The sequence below is a fragment of the Myxocyprinus asiaticus genome, chromosome 41, assembly GCF_019703515.2.
Source record: "Myxocyprinus asiaticus isolate MX2 ecotype Aquarium Trade chromosome 41, UBuf_Myxa_2, whole genome shotgun sequence".
Lineage (NCBI taxonomy): Eukaryota > Metazoa > Chordata > Actinopteri > Cypriniformes > Catostomidae > Myxocyprinus > Myxocyprinus asiaticus.
In genome coordinates, this window is record NC_059384.1 from 11,675,902 (window position 1) to 11,701,947 (window position 26,046).

Consider the following 26,046-nt stretch of genomic DNA (forward strand, 5'->3'; position numbering starts at 1 on the left):
AAATTTTGGCATTGATTTTGAAAATGACTGATCATGCAAAAAAACTGTCTTTTATTTAAGAATAGTGATCATATGAAGCCATTTATTATCACATAGTTGTTTGGCTCCTTTTTAAATCATAATGATAACAGAAATCACTCAAATGGCCCTGATCAAAAGTTTACATACCCTTGAATGTTTGGCCTTGTTACAGACACACAAGGTGACACACACAGGTTTAAATGGCAATTAAAGGTTAATTTCCCACACCTGTGGCTTTTTAAATTGCAATTAGTGTCCGTGTATAAATAGTCAATGAGTTTGTTAACTCTCACGTGGATGCACTGAGCAGGCTAGATACTGAGCCATGGGGAGCAGAAAAGAACTGTCAAAAGACCTGCGTAACAAGGTAATGGAACTTTATAAAGATGGAAAAGGATATAAAAAGATATCCAAAGCCTTGAAAATGCCAGTCAATACTGTTCAATCACTTATTAAGAAGTGGAAAATTCGGGGATCTTTTGATACCACGTCAAGGTCAGGTAGACCAAGAAAGATTTCAGCCACGACTACCAGAAGAATTGTTTCGGATACAAAGAAAAACCCACAGGTAACCTCAGGAGAAATACAGGCTGCTCTGGAAAAAGGCAGTGTGGTTGTTTTGTTAACCCCACTCTTTTTTTGAGTGCATAATTCAGTAAATGTCCAGCTGATGTTTCCAAAATATGTCTGAAAAGATCGCTTGCTAATTTAAACTGCTGTTTTCCTGTTTTACTTTTCCTTCATATATAATCCTAATTGAACTTTTGTTTACTGTCCATTCTCAGGTTATGTGGTCTGAAGCATTCTTGGCCTGAACTGAAAAATTGTTATCGGGACCCTGTACTGCCATTTCAAACACAATCACGCATTTGCTGGGTGATACGTTTCTAGAAGTCCCCTCATTTTGTCAGTGGACCCAAAATGATCAACTCAGAATTTCCTGTATTACAGTAAGCAAAGCTTTTTAAATTATTTATGTAACCCATATGCAGTAGCACACTACGTTAAAGGAATCGTTTACCCAAATATAGTGTTTTTTGGCCCCTTTAAAGCTTAAACAGCCATAGTCAACTGTTGTCGTATGTAAAAGAGCTGTGAAAAGATCCTTCAAAGTTCTCCTTTTTGTGTTCCACATTAAAAATAACACTGTGTGTTTTGATTTGGACAATTTTCTTTTTTGGGTCCTTTTTAATATATATATATATATATATATATATATTAAAAGGTGTTAATAAATATTTGCATTGCTCTGTGCAGGGACTCTTCAAATGATGGGCAGAGCGACACAGTGAGTCTTGGCATGAGCGTCAGTGAACTAGATGACTCTGGGGAAGGAAAAGGCAAGAAAAAGAGAGGCAGGCCTGGAAAACAAGGGGTAAGACCAGCACTGTTGATCAAATCTTTTGCTTGTATTACTGTTAACCTAACGTGCATGATGTCAAGCATTCTATTTGTCACAGTGCTCTGTGGTTGTTGTTTTTTACCAGGCAGCCAGTAAGAAGGCCCGGCGATCACCAGTTGATAAAGGGGGCAGGAAGCCGAATGGAGTGGCCTATCAGAATGGAGAGGGGATGGAACCCGGCACTCTGTTTGAGGTGGTCAAACAAGGCAAAAGTGCCATGCAGGTAAGATGAAGGATGTCCCCCTACACAAAGACATCGTCATCAAGTGTTTTTTTTTTTTAATTATTATTATTTGGTTTTTTTTATGTGTGTTTATTTTTGTGATCATTTCCATCTTCTTGATTGTTTCCAGTGTGTCATTGATGACTGGATTGAATCGTACAAGCAAGATAGAGACATGGCACTCCTAGATCTGATTAACTTCTTCATTCACTGCTCTGGATGTAAAGGTAACTTGGATTTCATCTGTAAATGTAGATACTGTAAATATGTACACTACAGGTCTAAAGTTTAGGGACACTTGCTCATTATTATTATTATTATTATTATTATTATTATTACTGTTATTCACATTTTACTATAATAGTAAAGTCATGAAAACTATGGAATAACAGAAACGGAACTATGGGAATTATGTTGTGGCTAAACAAAATCCTAAACAAATCAAAATTGTGTTATTTTAGCATCTTCACTGTAGTCACCCTTTGCCTAGAATTGGCAGACATGTATCTTGACATTTTCTCAACCAACTTCTTGAGGTATCACCCTGGGATGATTTTTAAACAGTACTGAAGAAGTTCCCATCTATGTTGGGCACTTATTGGCTGCTTTTAGTTTTGTAATGAAATAAATTAATATGTTGGTACAATTATACTTTTGCCTACATAACTAATTTCAAGCATTTAAGCATACGCCTTAAGATCAAAAGATTAAGATCATGAGAAACATTTCAGTCAAGTGACCCCAAGCTTTTGAACAGCAGTGTAGGTGTGATTCAGAAATGTTTAGGTGTCCAAATATGTTTTTGTCTGATATTGTGGACTCCAAACCACACTGATGTGATTTATTCATGTGACTCACAGGTACTGTAAGGATCGAGATGTTCAGGAACATGCAGAATGCCGAAATTATAAGGAAAATGACAGAGGAGTTTGATGAGGTTTGTTATGGTGTTTTTTTTTTATTTTATTTTTTTTATTTTTTTATTAGGTTCGTCAATAATGCAGTTTTATTGAGATTTTGTCTAAACCTTTTCGTTATCAAATCCAGGACAGCGGTGACTACCCTCTAACAATGACAGGGCCACAGTGGAAGAAATTCAGATATAACTTCTGCGAGTTCATCATGGTTCTGATCCGTCAGTGTCAGTACAGCATTATCTATGATGAGTACATGATGGACACGGTCATCTCTTTACTTACTGGGCTCTCAGACTCACAGGTCCGAGCCTTTAGACACACCAGCACGCTAGCAGGTCAGTCACTTTTGACCTTAAAGAATATTCTGGGTTCAGTACAAGTTAAACTCAATTGACATCATTTGTGACAATGTTGATTAATACAAAAAATTAATTTCAAATAGTCCGTCCTTAAAGTTTAATAAAAAAAAAAAGGCAAAATCTGAGTTACAGTAAGACACTTACAATGGAAGTGAATTGGGCCAGTTTTGGGGGGGTTTAAAGGCAGAAATGTGAAGCTTATAGCGCTTTATATTAATTTATCTGTTAAAACTCATATATTATTTGAGTTGTAAAGTCGTTTAAATCATAATGTTTACACAGAAGGTTAGTAAGCAATTTTATCACACTAAAATCACATTAACACACATATTGTTTATTTCTTGTAGCTTAACTTTTGAAATGGTGAGTATTTTAACGTTTACAGATTGGCCCCATTCACTTCCATTGTAAGTACCTCACTGGAACCCAGATTTTTGCTTTTTTTTTTTTTTTTAAAGAAAAGGAGAGGCAAGTCAAAATTAATTTTTGTGGTAATCAGTATTGTCACAAATGCTGTCGATTGAGCTTAACTTGTAAGTGGGGTGGTGGGTTGTAAGGCACTTTTCTTTTTTTGTCTATTTTTGTATTTTCTGTAAATCTGCTTTGAAAAATATGCATTGTAAGCACTATACAAATTGAATTTAACTGAAAACTTGTCATGTGTCTTTCTGCTGCAGCCATGAAGCTGATGACGGCGCTGGTGAACGTCGCTCTAAACCTGAGCATTAACCAGGATAACACTCAGAGGCAGTATGAGGCAGAACGGAACAAGGTTGCAGGGAAAAGAGCCAATGAGAAGCTGGAACTGCTGCTTGAGAAGAGGAAGGAGGTGGGGCGGTTTTCTTTTTCTTTTTTTTCTTTTTTTTTTTCCAGAGAAGATTTGTGTTGGTCATCCATCCATTGTCAGTCAGATTTTTAATTTTTCCTTTGTTTAATCTGGTTCCTAGCTTCAAGAAAACCAAGATGAGATTGAGAACATGATGAACTCTATCTTCAAGGGTATTTTTGTTCATCGTTACAGGTGAGTGGAATTAATACAAATAACACAACATTTTAAGTCACAATCTCTTTTAGAAGAGGACTAAATTTCATGTTATGTTCCCTTGCTTGCTTTCAGGGATGCTATAGCAGAGATCAGAGCTATTTGCATAGAAGAGATTGGAGTTTGGATGAAGTTATACAGTGATGCTTTTCTCAATGACAGTTACTTGAAGTATGTGGGCTGGACGCTACATGACAGAGTGAGAATTTTTCCTTCCCTCTCTTAGTGTGTATTATATTTCCATTTGTCTTATGAAATCTTTGTTGCACAACAGACAATGGTAATAAAGTGCAATTGTAATGTAGAATTTGATAAATATAATTGTATCCTTTTCAGCAAGGTGAAGTTCGACTCAAATGTTTAAAAGCTCTTCAGACCCTCTACACCAACAGAGAGCTTTTCCCCAAGCTTGAGCTCTTCACTAATCGTTTTAAGGTAGCATAAACTGTACAAACCAGAATTTTTATTTTATTACAATGTTTTTAATACACTTGAGTGCTGTACATAGTTTCTGAAATGTTGTGATGTCACTTTCTGTCTATCAGGACCGTATTGTGTCTATGACGCTGGATAAAGAGTATGATGTAGCTGTAGAGGCCATACGGCTTGTAACTTTGATTCTGCAGTAAGTATTTCTGTTTTCATCTTTACTTTTCTAGCTCACTTTGTCATTTTCTATCTGACCTCATCCCTCCTGTCTTTCTAACTTCTCTTAATCTCTCTCGTCTCCTCCTATAGTGATAGTGAGGATGCTCTATCTAACGAAGACTGTGAAAACGTCTACCATCTAGTCTATTCAGCTCATCGTCCTGTTGCCGTGGCAGCCGGAGAGTTCCTCCACAGGAAGTGAGATGAATGAACAGCTGTGTGTTATACTGTTTTAACATAATGTAAACACAGCAAAATTTCCTGTGATTCCACGTTGTTTTGTCTTGTCTGGCTGCAGGTTGTTCAGCAGACATGATCCTCAGGCTGAAGAGGCTTTGGCAAAGAGACGAGGCAGAAACAGCCCCAATGGAAACCTGATCAGAATGCTGGTGCTTTTCTTCCTGGAGAGTGAGGTTGGAAATTTTTTTTCACCCTGTATTCATCAAACATTTACTTTTTTTTTTTTTTTTTTTTTTAATAACCATCTTGAGTCTTCCTGTGTGTTTCAGCTCCACGAACATGCAGCATACCTGGTAGACAGTCTTTGGGAAAGCTCACAGGATCTGCTGAAAGACTGGGATTGCATGGTAGAGCTCCTGCTGGAGGACCCTGGGCAGGGGGAAGAGGGTACAGCACCCCACAGTGCTTCACTTTTTCTATCTCAGTTCAAGATCTTTCTAGATGCATCTAGCTTGTAGCTCTTTCCTGAGTTTCTCGTGAGTACTTTATGGCTTTGGGTTTTGTTTTAGTGCTTGGAGACAGACATGAGAGTGCACTGATCGAGCTCATGGTCTGCACCATCAAACAGGCAGCTGAAGCTCATCCACCTGTGGGCAGAGGAACAGGAAAGAGGGTATGAGCTGAGTTGTGGAATTGGGCATCACCATAGAAACATTATGGTTTAATGTCTTCATGCTGTTTTTCTGTGTTTCCTTCAGGTCCTCACTGCCAAAGAGAAGAAAACACAGATTGACGATAAGAACAGACTAACTGAGCACTTGATTGTTGCTCTTCCAATGCTACTGTCAAAGGTAAAGAAGCATAGTCTAACTTTAGCGATGGGAGTAGAGGAAATGTATGACAAAATGCTTCATATTCCTCCTGCTTCTGATTTCAGTACCAGGCTGATGCTGAAAAGGTTGCGAACCTCCTGCAGATCCCTCAGTACTTTGATCTTGAGGTCTACAGTTCAGGGCGAATGGAAAAGGTCTGTCGTTACACACCCCGACTGCATCTGCAACTTTGAAGATGTCTACGTGAAATGTAGACATTCTAAGTTCTAATTCTGTGAAGTGTTGATATCTTTTTCTTGTCTTTCTCTCTCTCTAACTCTGTTTTCTCCCAAACTTTATTCCTACCTCTTCTCCTGGCCATATTTAGCATCTGGACGCCCTGCTGAAGCAGATCCGGGTGGTGGTGGAGAAGCAAACGGAATCGGAGGTACTCGAGGCGTGCAGCAAGACCTACAGCATCTTGTGCAGCGAGGAGTACACCATCATGAATCGAGTAGATATCGCTCGCAGCCAGCTCATTGATGAGCTCACAGACAAATTCGGTCACTCAGTGGAAGACCTGCTGCAGGAGGTGAAATGCAACTTGATTTCAGAGCTTTTCCTCTCATTTGTGAAAAATGGGGGAATAGCTTTTAGGCATTTGAAACGGTTGTTGAAAATTGTCTGTCTTCCAGGGTGATGAAGCAGATGACGATGATATTTACAATGTTCTTTCAACGTTAAAGAAGCTCACTGCTTTCCATAAGTAAGAAAGCAACACTTTTGTCTTTCTACTGGTAATGCAGAGTTTGTGTCTGTCTACAGTGTGTGTGTGTGTGTGCTGTACCTCAGGTTTGTTTTGCATGCTTTGCAGTGCACATGACCTTACAAAGTGGGACCTTTTCAAAACCTGCTATCGATTATTGAAGATGGGGATTGAACAAGGCTCCATGCCAGAGCAGGTAAACGTTAGGATCTTTTTTTTTTTTTCCTTCCCTTTTTTTCCCCAATTTGGAATGCTCAATTCCCAAGGCGCTCTAAGTCCTCATGGTGGCATAGTGACTCGCCTCAATCCAGGTGGCGGAGGACAAACCTCAGTTGCCTCCACGTCTGAGACCGTCAATCTGTGCATCTTATCACGTGGCTTGTTGTGCGCATTACCGCGGAGACATAGCACGTGAGGAGGCTTCACGCTATTCTCCGCGGCATCCACGCACAACTCGCCACGTGCCCCACCGAGAGAACCACATTAAAACCACATTATAGCAACCACGAGAAGGTTACCCCATGTGACTTTACCCTCCCTAGCAACTGGGCCAATTTGGTTGCTTAGGAGACCTGGCTTGAGTCGCTCAGCAGGCATGGATTTGAACTCGCAACTCCAGGGGTGGTAGTCAGCGTCTTTACTCGCTACCCAGGCCCCCAACGTTAGGATCTTTTAGACCATAAGTGTTGTTTTTTTTTTTTTTTTTTTTTTTTTTTTTTTTTTTTTCAATTTGGAATGCCTCAGTCCAGACCTGGCTGGAGTCACTCAGCACGCCCTGGGATTCGAACTCGCAACTCCAGGGGTGGTAGCCAGCATCTTTACCACTGAGCTACCCAGGCCCCTCTTACTTTTTAACATTTAAATAAAGTGGTGTGAGTAGGCCTGTCACGATTATTAAATAATCGTCTGACTATTGTGCACTTTAAATTCAAATCATATTTTACTGTACAAATAAGGGAATGAATGGCACATTTGAGTGTCTCATTCAATTAAACAACTACCGTCTCACTGAGGCGCACTGTGGGATTGCACTGAGTGCAGTTCCTGAAGAGCGTGAAAAGATTAACCGCTTCAGAACTGGACTTGAAGCGCTGTGATGCACGTGCCATCTGCGAAGGTTCGCGCCAAACTCCCGGAAAAATATAAACAAGGATTTTAGTGAATGCAAAGCGCTCCGGTTTTACTTTAATTTAATTTAATGATTGTGTAATGGCCAAAGTTATCTGTCGTTGTGGATTCATACACCTTGTTTATGACATGCAGTGACACAGAGGAGCCCTGTGTCATGCCCGAGATGAAAGAATTAAGAAAACAGAATCTCATTTAAAGTAAGGTGTGAAAGAATTTTGGATAGAAATATTTTTACTATTGCATACTTTAATACAATATAATTTAATACATAATATAATATAATAGCTGTTCAGGTTAGCTGGGTTCCAACAAAAAACAGTGTAAATGCAAAATGGACCATGACTAAAGTTGACCAAAAATAGAGTGAGATTTTAAGTATTTTTAAAATATTTTGATATTTAAAATATAATTTTTTAATGTCATAAGTTTTTAAAGCCTTAAAGGAAATCATGTAAAAAGTTAAATATAAAAAATGACTTCTTAAGGTTTATGAAGCACACATACACCTATGACAAAAGCATAACAATTTGTATGACAATTAATCGTCATAATCTTGAAAGCCCAAAAACAGACAATTAATCGTCATAATCGCAGTTATATGTTTGACAATTTATTCGTCAGCCTAGGTGTGAGCTTTTCGGACTAAATTAAATCTAAAAATTCACAAAAATGGATAACATAGAAACCTGGCAATATATCAAAATAACAAAGTTATTACATATTATGCAACAGCTCTTTTTATCACAACGCACTACCCAAATAATGCATAGATTTTCCTTTTGTTGTGATCAGATTGCTGTCCAGGCTCTGCAGTGCTCTCATTACTCCATCCTGTGGCAACTGGTGAAAATTACTGAGGGAGATCCAGCAAAGGTGCAACAGACGCTTTACTGCAAATAAATTCTTCATATTACATCAAGTTCACAAGTTCTCTTTATTTGCATTCTTTTAAAAATTGGCGTTATTCTAAGACATATATCCCTTTTGTGTGTTTCTTTGGCAGGATGATTTTTTGGCATTAAGAAGAGTGGTGAAGTCTTTCCTAGCGGTTTGCCAACAGTGCCTGTCTAATGTGAACACTCCAGTCAAAGAGCAGGTGAGGTGGAAAATTTTGTTTGTTTGTTGCCTTGCTAATAAATCAATTGTATAATGTGTGGAATCCATTTAAGGCCCATTCACAGCTAGAACTATAACGATAATTATAACCATAAAGTTTCAAAAATCTTTCTAACTCTAAGAGAATAGTGGAGTCCACATCACAGCTATAACAATAACAACAGCAATTTTTTATTTTTTTTATTTATATATGTTTTCAGCAGATGAACAATAAAAACATTAACAGCCAATCAAAATCCATCCAACTTTAAAGGGCTCAGCTGCAACGTGCACTCATCTTCAAAATAACACATCCCAACACCGGATCGCCACTTATTACACACACGAACAAAATGAAAACTTCTGCTTAAGAACCGACAATATTTCCTCTGCATTCTTATTCAGTGTTAACGAAATTGAGATAATAAAAAACTAACTCAAGCTGGTAGCATAACATTTTCTCAGGTATCCAGCGGTAATGTCCACAACATTGTCTTGTCTCCTTTGAATTTGTAGTCGTCTGTTTCTCTTTTGGTTTCCTTTGCCAAACAGAGCGGTAGCAGGTCATCTACATCCATTTTCTTGACTGTGACAACTGCAGTGTGTGCTTAGAATAAACAGAACATTATCATCCGTTGGTGTGGATGCTAATATAGTTATAGATCTTGGTGCAAATAGGCCTTTATCAATAACTCTTACAAACTCTCATTCATGTCATTAAGCCATTCATATAATTATGCTGTGGCTATTTTTGTATCTTAAATTTCAAATGCAAAGATTTCAAACCTCACCTTATGTTTCCACGAGTCACTTTATTGGTTTTAGAAGCAGGTGTTTCACTGTTGTATCTCCACAGGCATTCATGTTGCTGTGTGACCTCCTGATGATCTTCAGTCACCAGTTGATCACAGGCGGTCGAGAAGCTCTGCAGCCATTGGTCTTCAATCCAGACAGCACTCTGCAAAATGAGCTGCTCAACTTTGTCCTGGATCATGTGTTTATTGACCAGGATGATGAAAATCAGAGCATGGGTGTGTGTCTGTCCCAACACACTTAAACCTTTTGCAGAACCATCCTGAGATAGGCAGTGAATTAATGCGAAATTGATTTGTTTGTGTATTTCTTAAAAATGACATTCAAGCATGTTAGGGTATATCACAATAATTCACAAAAATCAGTAAACCCTATCATCAAAAAATATGAAAATGTTTGAGCTAACTATTGGCTCTTTATTGTCTAAAGTCACAAACCATTACTACCCTACAATTTCAGTGTTTCTGTTGATCAGCCCCTGTTTGGGACAAACAAACACTCAAACACTTAAATTGGGCTGAACAATTAAATTGTTTTTAAATGTGATCTATAAATAAAACTGTGGAAACACTTTCAATGAAGATCATATACATGCATTTTAATGCATTCGAAAAGTCTCCTATAATATGTTGTAACATCTCATAAATAATTGTAACCACAATTATAATATATTATAATACTTGCCTATTCATAGTTATATCTTATAATATAATGCATTATAACATGACCAACATCAAATTTGATCTGTAGATGTGTATATATTTTTATTATATGCTGTATATTAGTAATGTTTTAAGTAAATTGACAAAAGCAATGTCTTCATATTAACATTCATAAGATTACATGTTTTAACCTTGTTGCTTTACAAGTGTTTACTGTCTCAAAATGTACATCAAGAATGTGTGTTCCTTTGTATTCTGTGCAATTTTCTATACATTCCATTATATAAACTTGTGATGCATATTACAAGTGTATGTAAAGACTATGTCAGAAGACATTGCTTTTGTAACTTTACTTAAAGCAGGACAAGACCACTAATTGTATATGATCACGTCAGTCCTTATGACCGTTTACACTATGCTGTTTTTGTGGACAGCAATTTTACGATAAATAATATATACTGTATATTGCATTATAACTTTTGAGGATAAAATTGGATGTTTATTGTGTTATGTTGCATTATACTCTTTTAGGTATAGCTATGAATAAGTATTATAACTGTAGCAATTATTTGAGAAGTTATAACATTATAGTATGTATTATGAGAGATTATGAATGCATTATAATGCAGTTATAATGACTTTATAATGCATTATAAATATGGGCTTCATAGAAAGTGTTACCAAAACTGTTGACACTGGTGTTGACAAAATACTAAATCCTAATACTAAAATGCAATGCTAAAATAAAAACACAATTCAACACGATGGCTCTTAAACCTATTCAAACTAAAGTTTATGCGGGGTCTGTTTCTTTCAGAGGGTGAAGAGGAGGATGAAGCCAATAAGATAGAGGCTCTTCATAAGAGAAGGAATCTGTTGGCCGCCTTCTGCAAACTCATTATCTATGATATCGTGGACATGCCATCTGCTGCTGACATTTTCAAACAATACATGAAAGTACGAGAAACTCCATGCCATTAATTTAAAGCACCCAAATCTGTACAGTGCTGGTTTAAAAGTGATTCATGAGGCTGCTGTTCATTTTTCAGTATTACAATGACTATGGAGACATCATCAAAGAAACCTTGAGTAAGGCCAGACAGATGGACAAGATCCAGTGTGCAAAGACCCTTATCCTCAGCTTGCAGCAGGTAAGGAATTTGATTTTAGGATCTGCTCATTTTGCAGTTGATTTGAGTTTTTGCTCCAAGGCACTTTCTTTCTTGCTTCTTCAACTTTACAATTAGTCTCTTTCCCTTTTTGCAGCTCTTTAATGAGCTGATCCAGGACCAAGGACCTAGCCTGGACCGAACATCCTCTCATGTCAGTGGCATTAAGGAGCTGGCTCGCCGCTTTGCACTTACATTTGGGCTGGACCAGATCAAAACCAGGGAGGCTGTGGCCACATTGCACAAGTAAGAAGCTCTGCAGATCTGCAGTCTTTTTTTTTAATTTTTTTTGTTGTTTTTTTTTATTTTTTATTTTTTTATTTGGAATGCCCAATTCCAAATGCGCTCTAAGTTCTCATGGTGGTGTAGTGACTCGCCTCAATCAGGGTGGCGGAGGACGAATCTCAAATGTTAAAAAGTAAGGGGGCCTGGGTAGCTCAGTGGTAAAGACGGTCTCACTCAGCCTCCGCGTGTGAGACCGTCAATCCACGCATCTTATCACGTGGCTTATTGAGTGTGTTACCGCAGAGACATAGCGCGTGTGGAGGCCCACGCTATTCTCCATGGCATCCACGCACAACCACGCGCCCCATCAAGAGCGAGAACCACACATTATAGCGACCACGAGGAGGTTACCCCATGTGACTCTACCCTCCCTAGCAACTGGGCCAATTTGGTTGCTTAGGAGAACTGGCTGGAGTCACTCAGCACGCCCTGGATTCAAACTCGCGACTCCAGGGATGGTAGTCAGCATCAATACTCGCTGAGCTACCCAGGCCCGGCAGATCCGCAGTCTTGAACATTACTTCAGACTTCGTATATGAAGAATTATAAGTCTGATCTAAAGCAAGCATCACTATTACTATTGCTCAAACTTTAGGTTAGGGATGAGAACCACTAACCCTAAGTATTAGCTTAACTTGTCCAGCACCATTTGTACTACGAACTTAAATGATAGCTCAAATCACGTGGCTTATTTTGGAGAGGCATGTTATTACTTTTCTAAGCAATCAAACTTTTTCAAACTGTATTTGTCTAGGGACTATAAATCCCATAGACTTCCACTGATGGAGAGATTGAGTCATATCAAGGGACCAGAATATTATACAGACTTGGGGGTGGGATCTTTTTGCTTTGGGTCAGTAAGCAACCCCTTCAGAACACCCTAGCAACCACACAGCAACACACTATATTCCCACTCCTAACTAATTAGCACCTGGATAGCAATGGCCTTTCAACCACTCACAACACCCCTGCATCATTCTGGCATATTTTTGCACATGCAAGAACCAAAAATCTAGGTTTAAATACATACTTTTGATTAAAACGTAATATATAATATGTTGGAACTACCTCAGGGATGGAATAGAGTTCGCCTTCAAGGTCCCGAATCCAAAAGGACCGGAGTACCCACCACCAAATCTGGCCTTCCTGGAGGTTCTTTGTGAGTTCTCCTCCAAACTTCTACGGCAGGACAAAAAGACTGTGTAAGTACAGGGTTTTTTTTTTTTTTTTTTTTTTTTTTTTTTCAAATAGTATCTTCTAAATTGTAGAAACTAAAACTGTTTGTAGTCTGTTTATGCATTTATACTCATCTAGCACTATATTTGGTACACCTGTACACCTTACTTATTCAATGCGATTATCTAATCAGCTAATCGTGTGGCATTAGTGCAATGCATAAAATAAGGCATATACAGGTCAGGAGCTTCAGGTAATGTTCATATCAATCATCAGAATGGGAAGAATATGTGATCTCAGTTATTTTGACCGTGGCATGATTGTTGGTGCCAGACGGGCTGGTTTGAGTATTTCTGTAACTGCTGATCTCCTGGGATTTTCACACACAACAGTCTCTAGAGTTGGTGGTGCCAAAAACAAAAAACATCCAGTGAGTGGCAGTTCTGCAGACAGAAATGCCTTGTTGATGAGAGAGATCAGCAGAGAATGGCCAGACTGGTTGGAGCTGACAGAAAGGCTACAACAACTCAGATAATCACACTGTACAATTGTAGTGAGCAGAATAGCATCTCAGAATGCACAACACTTCGAACCTTGAGGCGGATGGGCTACAACAGCAGAAGACCACGTCGGGCACTTTATTAGGACCATAGTGTTTCTAATAAAGTGTTTAGTGAGTGTATATGTCAATTTGTTATGGTGTGATTGATTCCCTCTGTACAATCTATTTCCGCTGCAGTCATTCCTACCTGGAGAAGTTTATGACAGAGTACATGATGGAAAGAAGAGAGGACGTCTGGCTGCCTCTCATTGCATACAGGAACTCCCTGCTGACGGGTGGAGATGATGACCGCCTCTCAGTCACCACTGGTGGTAGCATGTCTAGCAAAGCCAGCACAGTCCGCAGCAAAAGAGGGCGACAGCCACAGCAAAAAAGACGCCCAGAGGGTAGAATAAAGTCTTACACTCATACAAGAGAGTTTAACACAAATGCATTCAAATGAATTGTTCTTTATACAACACATCAGTAAACATCCTGGCTGTACTTAAAATAGCATCTTATTTCCTCGAGTCTCACCTCACAGAGAGTTGTAATCTTTTGAGAGGAATCTGATTGGTCCTTAAGGGCTGTTTTTGTGTCATGTGACAGAGGAGAGTGTTGACAGCTCATGGGTGATGCGCAATGACACACTCCAGACACCAGGGGGCCTCCTCACCCCACAGCTCACATCCACGGTCCTCCGAGAGAACACCAGACAGGCAGCAGAACACATCCCAGACCAAGACTCATCAGAACCAGGCTCAGAACCAGACTACATGCACAAGTATGGAATTAGAGCTTTAAAAAAAACTATTGTTGAGTATTTTTGGGGGCTACTGTCCAGTGACCATTAAACTTACTGTTGCATACCACTATATATTTTTTAGTCCCAGATTTATTTAAAAACATTAAAATACAAACGATTTGTATGTCGTTAAATTAGCAAAAGGAAGATAGTCAGGATCCAAAGTTTATTCTTGCATAATTTGAGCACCTGCTGAAAACATTTTCTAACTGCTCCTATCCGCCATGTCTTGTACCCTCACTATCAGTCCTCAGATGCAGATGTCCTGGTTGGATCAGCAGAAGATGGAAGAGGTGAACAGAAAAGAGAGAGGAGGGATGAACTACATGAAATCACGCAGTGGTGGAGTGAGACAGCAGGTGTACGTACACGCACTGACATCTCAGAAAGCTCATGTGTCCCCCTTCTAAGACTCTTAATCATCAATAGGTTGCATGTTAAGTAGTATGCTACTTCATTGTATAGTTAATCACCAATGATTGTTCATTGAGGTAGTTAAAGCATTCCCATCAGTACCAAGAGAATGCAACTGGCCCTGGCCCCTATTAGCACACCCACAGTTGTCTCGATGGTGGAAATGCTGCTATTGAATTCTGGCCCTTGCCAATTAATAATGCCTGATCAGTAAGCTGGAAAAGTCACTTGATTGTATTTATCAGACCTTTGAACTTGAGATATTTCATTCAGGCGAGGTCTAATGGAAGATGACGCTGAGCCCATTTTTGAGGATGTAATGATGTCATCACGTGGTCAGCTAGAGGACATGAATGAGGAATTTGAGGATACCATGGTGATTGATCTGGTAAGACTTTGCTGATGTGCTGATCTCTGCTATGAAGGTTCTTAAGGGTGTTTTCTAATGTTTCTGGCAAACATCATGACCATGTCATAATACAACATATGTTCATCTGTTAGATTGGATCTTTGCAGATATGTTATTCTTGCTCTTCTGGCCTTTCCACTTTTTAGCCAGCATCAAGGAACCGGAGAGAGAGAGCCGAACTCAGACCAGACTTTTTTGACTCTACAGCCATAATGGAAGATGATCCTGTAAGGGCACTTGACTGATAACCTCACTTATTTAAAAAAAAAAAATAATAAAATAAAAAAAAAAAAGCATAATTTGAGCATTTATTTGCTATTGCTATTGGTGCTATTGAGAAGGAAATACTAATTCTTTTATTTTGTTTACTTCTTCCTCTAATAGGGATTTGGAATGCAGATGTTTTGAGAGATTACAACCTCTAGGAGTTACTACAACCAGCAACCAACAAGAATCACATCGTAACTTTTTATGTTGTGCTTTAATAGACATTTCACTCAACTGTACACAAGCGTGTGAGCTTCCTCTCTTGGTTTTGTGAATTTGGTCGGGCCATAATCTCATTGTGAACATTTCCTGTTAGAATTTCCTTAAAATAATAAAGACCGAGAGAGTCTTAAAATCTACAATCTGCTCACTTTTTAATAGTGTTAAAATTTCGGCAGTAGTAGCATTCAGCAACATCTCAGCAGTATTGGTTCCTCTCTATAGTTTCTTAATTTTCTTTTTATCATTCATTGATTTCTTCAAGCAAATGCTGTTTAATCAGAAATTGTTCAGATAAACGTTTACGACACTTCACGACTCATTACATTCTAGTTACTTTTAAGACTTAATCACCAATCCATGTTGCAGCTTTGTTCAGGGTGAATTTAAAGAAGCCATGTTAAGGCCGTAATCATTTTATCCAGATGTCCGGTTGCCCTTTATGCACCCAACTTATACAACATTCAATATTTTTAATATGATTTTGAAAATGATAACATCAGATTGATGAAAGCCAACTTTTTTTGGAAAAACTACTAAAACTTTTACATAATGTTCATACAAGTTATTTTGAAGGAAATTATAGTTGTATTCTGTAATTCAGACACACTGGTTATGTGTTTTTAGACAAGTCTGTTGTTAAAGAACTTGTTCTCATTTTAAAGACATGTTTACCTCCTGTTTAGATTCTGCTCAGTGATTTACCTTTTTACTGTGCATTTGTGGACACATTGTAGCTTTCACACAAAGCTGTGAATAATATTGACTGTTCAGTGGGCTTTTATGTTCATCTGGAAATCCACACGGCAGGTTTTTATAGAGCCTGTGTGGAATTGGAAGAGTGATGTCAGAACCCTTGTTTAGAATGGTGCTTTAGATACTATTCAGTGGGATTATCATTATTTTAACCTTTTCACTGTTCAAACTTTGCTTTTTTTTTTTTTAAGAAATGTTTAAATAAAAATATTTAAAAGTATGATTGTTACATGATTGTTACAAAAGATCTAATAGTTTTATCAGGAAGTCAGCTCACCACATAATTATTCTATCAAGAAATATTAAAAATGTAAATGTATTACTGGTTTTCAGTATGGCAATTCTCATTTAAATACATTTCCTTTAAAGAGACTAATGCCATTTTTATACATTGTGATGTCATAGTGTTTGAGCTTCTACAGCATGCTAAATACTGCAGGCATTAGATGGCGCAGTTAAAATTCAAAATTGTAGTGATTACAAATGTAACGTAGGTTACATGAGTGCTTTAGATGTGCCAGTTGTATTCGCAATTAAAAATACAAATACCTTGTTGCAAGATAAAATATCCTTAAGCTCTGGAGGTGTTTTTAAAGATTTCTGTGTTTCAGTGGCATACCCAAAGTTAAAGGATAATATCTCTAGAAAAAAAAGAGGATCGAGTGTTTATCATTGTAAAGAAAATTCTAATTTTTAAATGATATAGATTGTTAAATTCTAAGACTCTCAGCCTAAGAAACTGCTGAAAAATCAGACAATTACCTTTTTTTTCTTATTATTTTTCTGATTTGATATATACACACATATATTAGGGTGTAATAAGGTAGCACTGCTTTTGTTTTGTTCCCAATCATGTCCACCTGTACGTAAGTATGAATTTTGTGTTGATACGACAAAGCAATCAAAAGTTATAGCTTTACAAACATTATTTATCCTAGTGTCCAAAAACCTCTCCAAACTACAACAAAAAAAAAAAAAAACATAATTATACATATGAACGAGATCTCATTCAGTTCCACTCTGTCATTTGAGCCATCACTGAGTCTGTGTCATGTACTTCACTCCATCTAGTGGTGGCCATATGTAATTACAGTGAACGATCCTCTCTACCCATATTTGGATGACTTCCACCTCTGGTTGCAGCGATCTGAATCCTAATACGATTGGTTTAGTATTCCATCGCGCTGGACAACATACTACATTGTTTCCAATAAAGTCATCTGATCCAGGAAAGCTAATGTGTTTTTAGCCAGATAGCACATTGTGTGCTGTGTGTACATTGTGCTTTGTGTGGATTATCTAATGATCTGTGAATCCGATTACGTTGTGTGTGGGCTTGTTTTAAAGATAATCACCATCTCTAAGTAATGGTATGTGATATTTGCAGCATTTTTGCTTGACTTCAGGAAAAGTAAACAGAACATAAAATAAGCAACACCTGTTTACATGTAACATGTATGTCAAATACATATACGTGGCTATTACCAAGTACACTGCCTGGCCAAAAAAAAGTCACATACTCTGATATTTCGTTGGATCGCCTTTAGCTTTGATTATGCTGCGCATTTGTCATGGCATTGTTTCGACAACCTTATGCAATGTCACAGCATTTATTTCCATCCAGAGTTGCATTAATTTTTGGCCGAGATCTTGTATTGATGACAGGAGATTTGAACTACTCTGTAAAGTCTTCTCCAGCACATCCCAAAGACTTTCAACAGGGTTAAGATCAGGATTCTGTGGTGGCCAATTCATGTGTGAAAATGATTCCTCATGCTCCCTGAACCACTCTTTCACAATTTGAGCCAATGAATCTTGGCATTGTCATCCTGGAATATGCCCATGCTGTCAGGGGGGGAAAAAAATCCATTGATGGGATAACCTGGTCATTCAGTACATTCAGGTAGTCAGCTGCCTCCAGATGCTTCATGCGCTTCCCTGCTTACTCTGATGTCCCCATCGCTTTGGAATAGGGTAAATCTGGACTCATCAGACCACATGACCTTTTTTTTTATTGCTCCACAGTCCAATCTTTATGCTCCCTAACAAATTGAAGTTTTCAATTTTTTTCCAACCACATTTCTTCTGCGAAGCTGATGGTTCACCACTATCCTTCCAGGTTTTAATAATGTGTTGGGCAGTTCTCAACACAATTCCAGTGATTTTAGCTATCTCCTTAGTGGTTTTCTTTACTTGATGCAGGCCAATAATTTGCCCCTTCTGAAACACAGTAACATATTTTCCACGACCACGGGATATGTTTTCCAACATGGTTGTTTAAGAAATAAGAAGCTACACTTACACTACAGGGTTAAAGAATTGTTACCAGCTGAAACATATTAATCACTGCAATAATGATTCAATCAAAGGCTCTTAAGTATCTGCTTATTTAAATGTCTTTGACATATACTGGTATATTTTTGTCTGTTGGTAAGAAAAAAACAAGTTGGTTGTATTCTACTCTTTGAGAGCTTTCCAATGGCATATGACACATGGCCATTTGATCAGTTTGATGTTTTTAATTTATTAATATGTGCAATGCAAAATGTTTTGTTAATTATCAAAACTGAACACTTCTAGTGGTCCTGAGTAGCTCGGCCAGTAAAGACACTGACTACCACCCCTGGAGTCGCGAGTTCGAGGGCTTTTGAGTGACTCCATCCAGGTCTCCTAAGCAACCACATTGGCCCAGTTGCTAGGGAGAGTAGAGTCACATGGGTTAACTTCCTCATGGTCGCTATACTGTGGTTCTCGCTCTCGGTGGGGCTGGTGAGTTAAATGGTGGTAACGGGTTCAACAAGACACATGATAAAATGCGCAGATTGGCGTCTCAGATTCGGAGGCAACAGAGATTCGTCCTCCCACCCGGATTGAGGCGAGTCACTATGCCACCACGAGGATTTAGAGCGCATTGGGAATTGGGCATTCCAAATTTTGGAGAAAAGGGGTGGGGGGGGGGGGGAAATGAATTCTTCTGATTTGTCTGCAAATTTCAAATCAATTGTTCAGTTTCGGTCATAATGCCTACATGCATTGTAAAGTACAGCTTTTTAAAACGATGCCTATTTTGTGTTGGTCAAGGCTGTGTTTAGTAATATTTTTATTTTTATTTTTTCTCGCCCATCCGAGTTTAAAGGGATAAACTAAAAAACTAAAAAGAGATCGTAAACTTGGCAGTTACTGTCAGATTAACATATTTCAGTTGTGTTTTTTTATTATAATATATTTGTTAATGCTTTATTGTTTTTGTTTAGAGTACCCTTTTACTTTTTTCAAAATAATAATTATTCAATACTCCCTGTTCAGCTCTGAGAACTGTACCTTTTAGATTTTATTATAGTGCATTAAAGGAATATTCCGGGTTCAATACAAGTTAAGGTGAATCTACAGCATTTGTGGCATTATATTGATTACCACAAAAAATATTTTGACTCGTCCGTTCTTTTCTTTAAAAAAATAAAAAATAAAATCTGTCACAGTGAGGCACTTACAATGGAAGTGAATGGGGCCAATCCGTAAACATTAAAATACTCACTGTTTCAAAAGTATAGCCACAGCACATAAACAATATGTGAGTTAACATGATTTTAGTGTGATTAAATCGCTTTCTAATCTTTTCTGTGTAAAGTTATAGCCAATTTTACAACTTCGTTGCCATGAGGAAGTCAGTAAACCCAAAACCGACTGTAAAAAACAACTTTACAGTCAAATAATACATGAGTTTTAACAGAAGAATTAATGTACGTGCTTTTATAAAATTATAAGCTTCACATTTCTGCCATGAAACCCTACAAAAAAAAAAAAAAAAAAAAATTGCCCCCATTCACGTCCATTGCAAGTGCCTCTTTAAAAAAAAAAAAAAAAAAAACAGACGACACGAAATTATTTTTTTGGGGTAATCAACATTATGCCACAAATGCTGCGGATTTATTTTAACTTGTGATGAACCCGTAATATTCCTAAATGTAGCATTACGTTATTTACTTATTTCCCTCTCTCAGGTATCTTGAATGCTATCATAAGCATAACTTAGTAATAAAGGCAAGATAGTGACATCTTAATAATTTTTCGTATTATTTTATATATGTTTATTCTCCCGCTGGACGTGTTGTTTACTCTTTGAGGAGCCACGCCCCACACACATAACGTTTTATGTAACCAAGGTAACCAGTCGCCCACACGGGTTTGCGATCTCTTCTCGCGAGATAGCGACGCCAGCCTCTCAAGCTGGAGGTAGTATCGCGAGATCAACACGGCCGAGCATAAACCATCTTGTCTTGTTCTCGCGAGATGTGGACAGCAGCGCCCCCTCCGTGTTCTAATGCGGAGAGGAAGGGAGGGGAGAAGCCTTTTCAAATACACATATATTTCAAAATCGCTACTGAATATATATCTATATATTTTTCTGCAAAGGGATGATTTGTGCATTTATTGTGTGGATAAAGTCGTCTTTTTATCAGGCTCAACACGTCCAACGCGTCTAAAACGAAAGGAAAACGGCAGGATAAATGCTAAAAAGAAGAGAAGCGGCCTATTTTTGTTCCTGATATCCTGGAGGAGCAGTTCACACTGTCGGCCGGTATAATTCACATCAAACGGACGTTAAACTCGCGGCTCTTTGTTATACGCGACCCGCAGTTACATTGCAGGCATGCATGGTGAATCACTGGCGCACTAACTCTACTTGTTTAGCGCACATTGGAAGACCTGGTACACACAAAAAGCGGCCTGTTTTCTTTTTTTGCAGCGGCAGCGCCATGAAGAGCGGCGGACAATAACAGAGAGACGGTGCTTGCGTCCCGTCCTGCGCATATGCGCGACTAAAATACTAAATAATCCGCTGGAATAGCATTGCAAATAAGGACTGCTCTAATACAGGATACGAATAATCTGTGCTCTCTGTTTGAATTTGGTGGTTATTTGGAGGCCCGGCGGGGTGAAGAGCGCCACCAGCGTGTTGTTGTTGTTGAATTTTAAATCGAAACTATAACACCGATTTTTATGGAGTATTGCTGAGCGTATTTTGCAAATGCTTCTGTAAATGTTTTTTGAATCGGATCAACGTGGATGCTCTTTTATCCGATTGTGATGATGATTTGGGCGTATTTAGTGCCGTGGAAGAGGGGCAAACGCTAAGATGGAGTGGTTTTAATGAATGCTCCTGGATAAAGACACATTTTGCGTGCTTGTGCACCGATAGTTGAATATCTGATGAAATCTTCGCATGCATAAAGCATTCTCTGCATTTCGCTCTCGACGGAATCGCAAGCCCGGATGCATTAGCATTGATGAATCGCGGGCTGTTGGCGGGATTGAAGCCTTGTACCGTCGCTCCTTTTCTGTTTTTTTTCCTCCCCGGAGTGGATCTGTCTAGCGCGACACTGCTGAGATGAACCCGGTGAATGCGACCACTCTCTACGTGTCAGCTTGTCGGTCGGTGCTGCAGTGCGATCCCCGGGACCCCCAGGCTTTGGCGGAAATCTATAAGCTCTTGCCTTTTTTCAGACAGTCTCTAGCCTGCCTTGTGTGCGGTGAGAGTCATTTTTATTCTTCTTGATCATTGCATGCTTGCATGATCGCGTCTGCTTGATAAATGCATGCTCATAGCTGCTCGTGATCTCCCAAAGCTCCACCGACCATGACACACCCCCATAGTCTCCACACATTCCTGACCCACAATGACAACAGCAGCAATAATATTTTTTTAATAATGCTTTTGAATTGTTATCAATACTGAATCCAAACAATAATGGCACATTTCTCATCTTTTAATAAAATAGTAATCGAATGATAGTAATATTAATCAAGGGACGTTTATATGATAGATGTGCATGTGTTTATTAAGAGGATGCATTTGTGTTTGTATTTGGGTCCCCTGCTAACCATATGCCGAGTATGTAATATGATCTACAACATGCAATATCACATGACTATGTGGGTCTTGAATGTTACAGAACCCTCGATGATCAAATATATACGGTATACAATATAATGTTAATTACTTTAAGGAATATTCCCGGTTTAATACAAGCATAATGTTGATTAAAAATAATTTCGACTTGTCCCTCCTTTAACAAAAGCAAAAATCTGGGTTACAGTGAGGTACTTACAATGGAAGTGAATGGGGCCAATCTGTAAACATTAACATATTCAAAAATATTGCCTCAAGACATGTAAACAAGATTTTAGTGTGATAAAATCACTTACTAACCTTTTATTTGTTAAAAAATATCCAATATTACAACTTTGTTGCCATGGCGCTGTAATGCTGCAACCCAAAAATGACTATTTAAACAACTTTACAGCTCAAATAATACACAATTTTTAACGGAAGAATTAATATAAGTGCTTTTATAAAATAATAAGCTTCACACTTCTTCCTTTAAACCCTCCAGAAATTGGCCCCATTCACTTCCATTGTAAGTGCCTCACTGTAACCTTGATTTTTGCTGCTTTTTTTAAGAAAAGGAGGGACGAGTCAATCTTTTTTTGTGATAATCAACATTATGCCACAAATGCTGTTGATTGAGCTCAACCCAGAATATTCCTTTCATCTTGCTTTGGATCTGCAAAGCTGATTTGCAGTGCTGAATGGTATTTTAAAGCTACACAGTGTAGGAGCTCCCAATTTAGTAGGGCTGTTGATAAATAGCACCATCTAGCAATATATGGAAGAATTTGCATGTTGATGTGTTTTTAAATGAGCTGTAATGTTTTTCATGGTCTGAAATTGTTTGATTTCTTCATTTAGGAAATTTGCTCCAAGATCCAATAGCTCCTACCAACTCATCGTGCCAGCACTATGTCTGTAAATCTTGTAAAGGCAAAAAGATGATGATGAAACCATCGTGCAGCTGGTGTAAAGACTATGAGCAATTTGAAGAGAATAAGCAGCTGTGCATCTTGGTCGACTGTTACAGAAAGCTCTGCGAGTACATTGCAGAATCTCCTCTCGCCCAGAACATTTCAAGTGCAGTGGGAGGGGCCCCAGACATACTGGCTCTGTTGCATGAGGGCCTCACATTGGACAGTAGGCAGGGGGAGGAGTCACTCTCTCTGACTTTGACAAACCAGTCTCCTACACCCTCTACGTCAGAAACACTCCCTGATGAGGGCCAGTCCCCTTCTACTGAGATCAAGGAACAGGACCTCAGTCCTGTAGGGGTAAATGGTCTCCAAGATTGTAATTGTTTGACCAATGTGGAGGAATTAACCGGCAGCTTGCCTTCACTAGAGACAAATGTTTCAGACACGGGCGAGAGTGGAGGTGAGGTGGTGAAAGAAGAGAGTTTTACAAATGAGATCCCCGTGTGTGAAGCCGTAGTGGCTGCTGGCGAGGAATTTTGTACTACTACCGTGGACATTTGTGGGTTTGGAGAGGATATTAAGCATGATGGTGGCACTCTCCTCTTGAGTGTAGAGGAGGTGCTCAGGACTCTTGAACCAGACCATGTACCCCAGGATGAATGTCCTGCTATCTTACAGTCAACCCTCGAACCTTCGGGGAACTTGAATGGACCATTTGGTTGTTCAACCACATCTGTAGACCCAATTCGGCAGCTTTCCTCACTCCCACACGATTCGCAAGAAGTTCTCATGCCCCAGCACCCAACGTCCCAGAAAACTCCACAACCTTCGGGAATATCCTGTTCCGCGGTGACGCCAAGAGTGCCTCGGTCCAATCGGAAGCGCTCTCGGTCTGAGAGTGACAGTGAAAAGATTCAACCCCTACCCATTTCCACCTTCATCCGGGGCCCTACGTTGGGCATCTCAGCCCCTGTTCCTATTAAATGTGAACCTGAATCCCCAGTTCAGACTATCCCCCACATGGCGGCAGTGCCCAATGGTGGGGGCCTTTCTAAAGTGGGCAAGACATTACTGGTGCCTGCTAAAAATTTCAAAAAGACTCTTGACCACCATGGACCCAAAAAGGCCTGTACAAAATCCAAACAGGCAACTCCCAAATCGAAAGAGAAGACGAAAGAACGGATTATGAGTACCACCCTTATTCCAGGTAGCCCCACGAAAGTGGTTTATAAAAAGGCGCAAGAGAAAAAGGGCTGCAAATGCGGCAGAGCAACTCAAAACCCAAGTGTTCTTACTTGCCGTGGACAGCGATGCCCTTGTTACTCCAACCGCAAAGCTTGTCTGGACTGCATATGCAGGGGCTGCCAAAATTCCTACATGGCCAATGGTGAGAAGAAACTGGAGGCCTTTGCGGTGCCAGAGAAAGCCCTTGAGCAGACAAGACTCACTTTGGGCATTAACGTCACCAGCATTGCAGTGCGTAATGCCGCTGGTAGTGGGGCGGCTGGGATGCTTAATGTCTCCACAGCTGCTGGCTCACCTGTGGCCTCCTTCTTGGCTACTGGACCACACGAAGACAAAGGATTTGATGAACCATTAGACATGAGGTTTGACTAAGCACGGGAAAATTCTCCTTTACCATCATTGTCCAACTCCCGTATTCAAAACCGACTTGTATCTCAGTGTGGTGGCACTTTACAGAGGGGCTGATGCCAGCAGAGTCCGTGATAAGGCAGCTACTGTGATTTTGTTCCAGTTCACATTATCAATTGAACTAGTTATTGCCGAAGTTTGTGCCTTTAAATAATTTGTACTACTACTTTGGGTTTTCTTGCACACCATTATGAGTTCAGATGAGAGATGAGACAGGTTACTGTTTTCATTTGGGAAAGGTTTTCCTATTTTATGTTGTAGTACAAGTGATCTTTAATGCATGATCTTTGGCAAGATATACCTGACCTCATTGTTGTGGGTCACGCTATGTGCATATGTGGAAGATTTTCAGTTTGTAGGTTAGGGGATGAGACCTGATAAAAATTAAATGGTACCCTACAGCATCAGTAGAGACTGGGTGTATTTATAAACATTTTTTGTACACAAACTTATGGAATTCAATTAAAAAGTACATTATATGATATATTTTGTAAGTTACATTAACAACATTTGCAGTATTTATTGGGTATCACTTAACATAGATTATGGTCCGCCCAGGGCATCAGCTGGATACCCTTTCTACAGATGCAAGTCACAAATGCAGTATGTATGGTTTTCTGTCTAAATTTTGTTGTCCTGATTGTGCTAGTTTTTGCTGTCTCAAACTGTTATTTTTTTCCCTTGGGGCATTTCAATAACTGTAATATAAATGTAACATATTTCCACAAAAAGAAAAATCCTAACATGACTCGTGTCTTTCATTTCACAAATTCCTTATGAATTAATGTACTCTAAATGACCTGCTTACACAGACTATTACTTCTGGTTGAGATTGTATGAATCATATTAACATGTTTAGAAAGGTGGTTTGCATGATAAAGCTTGAATGCACATCAAGATCACAGAAAGATAAGAAACACCAAACACAGCTTCATACAGATGTAGTGCTGTTTAACAATGGGTGCTGCAAACAATTACAACAGTGTGTTACAATCGGAGCAAGGCACTGAAATGAAACAAATGCTGTCCATATGTTAGTGCATAACTTGTTAATGCAACTGTTCCATGAGTGTACAGGAGACTACATGTGCAATGTTTATGCTGAGGTGACATTCTGATGTAACATGAAGGTGGGTATAGACTGAAGAGCAGGTTCTGTTAAATGGCAGAAAGTTCCTCAGTAGTGTTTCTTCACAATATTTAATGCAATAGGAATGCAAGTTTCAGCAAGACAACATTATTTTACAAGGGCTGTCACAGTAGTGCATGATTAGTTTTATACATGCTCTTTTAATAGGCAAATAATTCATATTCTATCTCAGGAACTATTGTTGCTTAGGTAAGCAAGGTTCACTGTGCCACTTGAACGTAGGAAATCCATAAATACTGTGTTAATGTCTTAAACTGTAGCATATTTGTCTGCAGTAGCCTATATTTGAAACAATACACTGTATAATACACCTAAAGCATCAGA

The 26,046-nt window shown here is 38.9% G+C and overlaps 2 protein-coding genes across 3 annotated transcripts in view; both read left to right on the plus strand.

The window, feature by feature from the left end:
• Positions 1-16,332, plus strand: part of LOC127431606 (cohesin subunit SA-1-like) — a 36,435-nt gene extending 20,103 nt beyond the window's left edge. The window contains exons 2-34 of the mRNA XM_051682101.1: positions 807-971; positions 1,279-1,396; positions 1,509-1,646; positions 1,777-1,873; positions 2,507-2,583; positions 2,694-2,898; positions 3,600-3,751; positions 3,870-3,943; positions 4,040-4,163; positions 4,301-4,399; positions 4,510-4,589; positions 4,703-4,810; positions 4,911-5,025; positions 5,122-5,239; positions 5,362-5,465; positions 5,551-5,643; positions 5,730-5,819; positions 5,993-6,196; positions 6,300-6,370; positions 6,479-6,566; positions 8,294-8,374; positions 8,505-8,597; positions 9,453-9,627; positions 10,889-11,028; positions 11,121-11,222; positions 11,338-11,486; positions 12,599-12,727; positions 13,441-13,649; positions 13,852-14,026; positions 14,295-14,408; positions 14,735-14,849; positions 15,017-15,097; positions 15,255-16,332. Coding sequence (XP_051538061.1) covers positions 943-971; positions 1,279-1,396; positions 1,509-1,646; positions 1,777-1,873; positions 2,507-2,583; positions 2,694-2,898; positions 3,600-3,751; positions 3,870-3,943; positions 4,040-4,163; positions 4,301-4,399; positions 4,510-4,589; positions 4,703-4,810; positions 4,911-5,025; positions 5,122-5,239; positions 5,362-5,465; positions 5,551-5,643; positions 5,730-5,819; positions 5,993-6,196; positions 6,300-6,370; positions 6,479-6,566; positions 8,294-8,374; positions 8,505-8,597; positions 9,453-9,627; positions 10,889-11,028; positions 11,121-11,222; positions 11,338-11,486; positions 12,599-12,727; positions 13,441-13,649; positions 13,852-14,026; positions 14,295-14,408; positions 14,735-14,849; positions 15,017-15,097; positions 15,255-15,278 — 3,771 coding nt within the window. The 5' untranslated portion in view covers positions 807-942 and the 3' untranslated portion in view covers positions 15,279-16,332. The remainder of the gene's footprint in view (positions 1-806; positions 972-1,278; positions 1,397-1,508; positions 1,647-1,776; positions 1,874-2,506; positions 2,584-2,693; positions 2,899-3,599; positions 3,752-3,869; positions 3,944-4,039; positions 4,164-4,300; positions 4,400-4,509; positions 4,590-4,702; positions 4,811-4,910; positions 5,026-5,121; positions 5,240-5,361; positions 5,466-5,550; positions 5,644-5,729; positions 5,820-5,992; positions 6,197-6,299; positions 6,371-6,478; positions 6,567-8,293; positions 8,375-8,504; positions 8,598-9,452; positions 9,628-10,888; positions 11,029-11,120; positions 11,223-11,337; positions 11,487-12,598; positions 12,728-13,440; positions 13,650-13,851; positions 14,027-14,294; positions 14,409-14,734; positions 14,850-15,016; positions 15,098-15,254) is intronic.
• Positions 16,333-20,433: 4,101 nt separating this feature from the next.
• Positions 20,434-26,046, plus strand: LOC127431619 (E3 ubiquitin-protein ligase MSL2-like). Of its 2 annotated transcripts, none has more exons than XM_051682143.1 (2): positions 20,434-21,643; positions 22,864-26,045. In XM_051682143.1, the coding sequence occupies exons 1-2, from the start codon at positions 21,502-21,504 to the stop codon at positions 24,534-24,536; spliced, it is 1,815 nt and encodes a 604-aa protein (XP_051538103.1). In that variant the 5' UTR covers positions 20,434-21,501; the 3' UTR covers positions 24,537-26,045. The 2 variants fall into 2 exon arrangements, with proteins under 2 accessions (XP_051538103.1, XP_051538104.1); XM_051682144.1 differs by lacking the exon at positions 20,434-21,643 and adding an exon at positions 21,650-22,091 and having other exon boundaries at positions 22,864-26,046.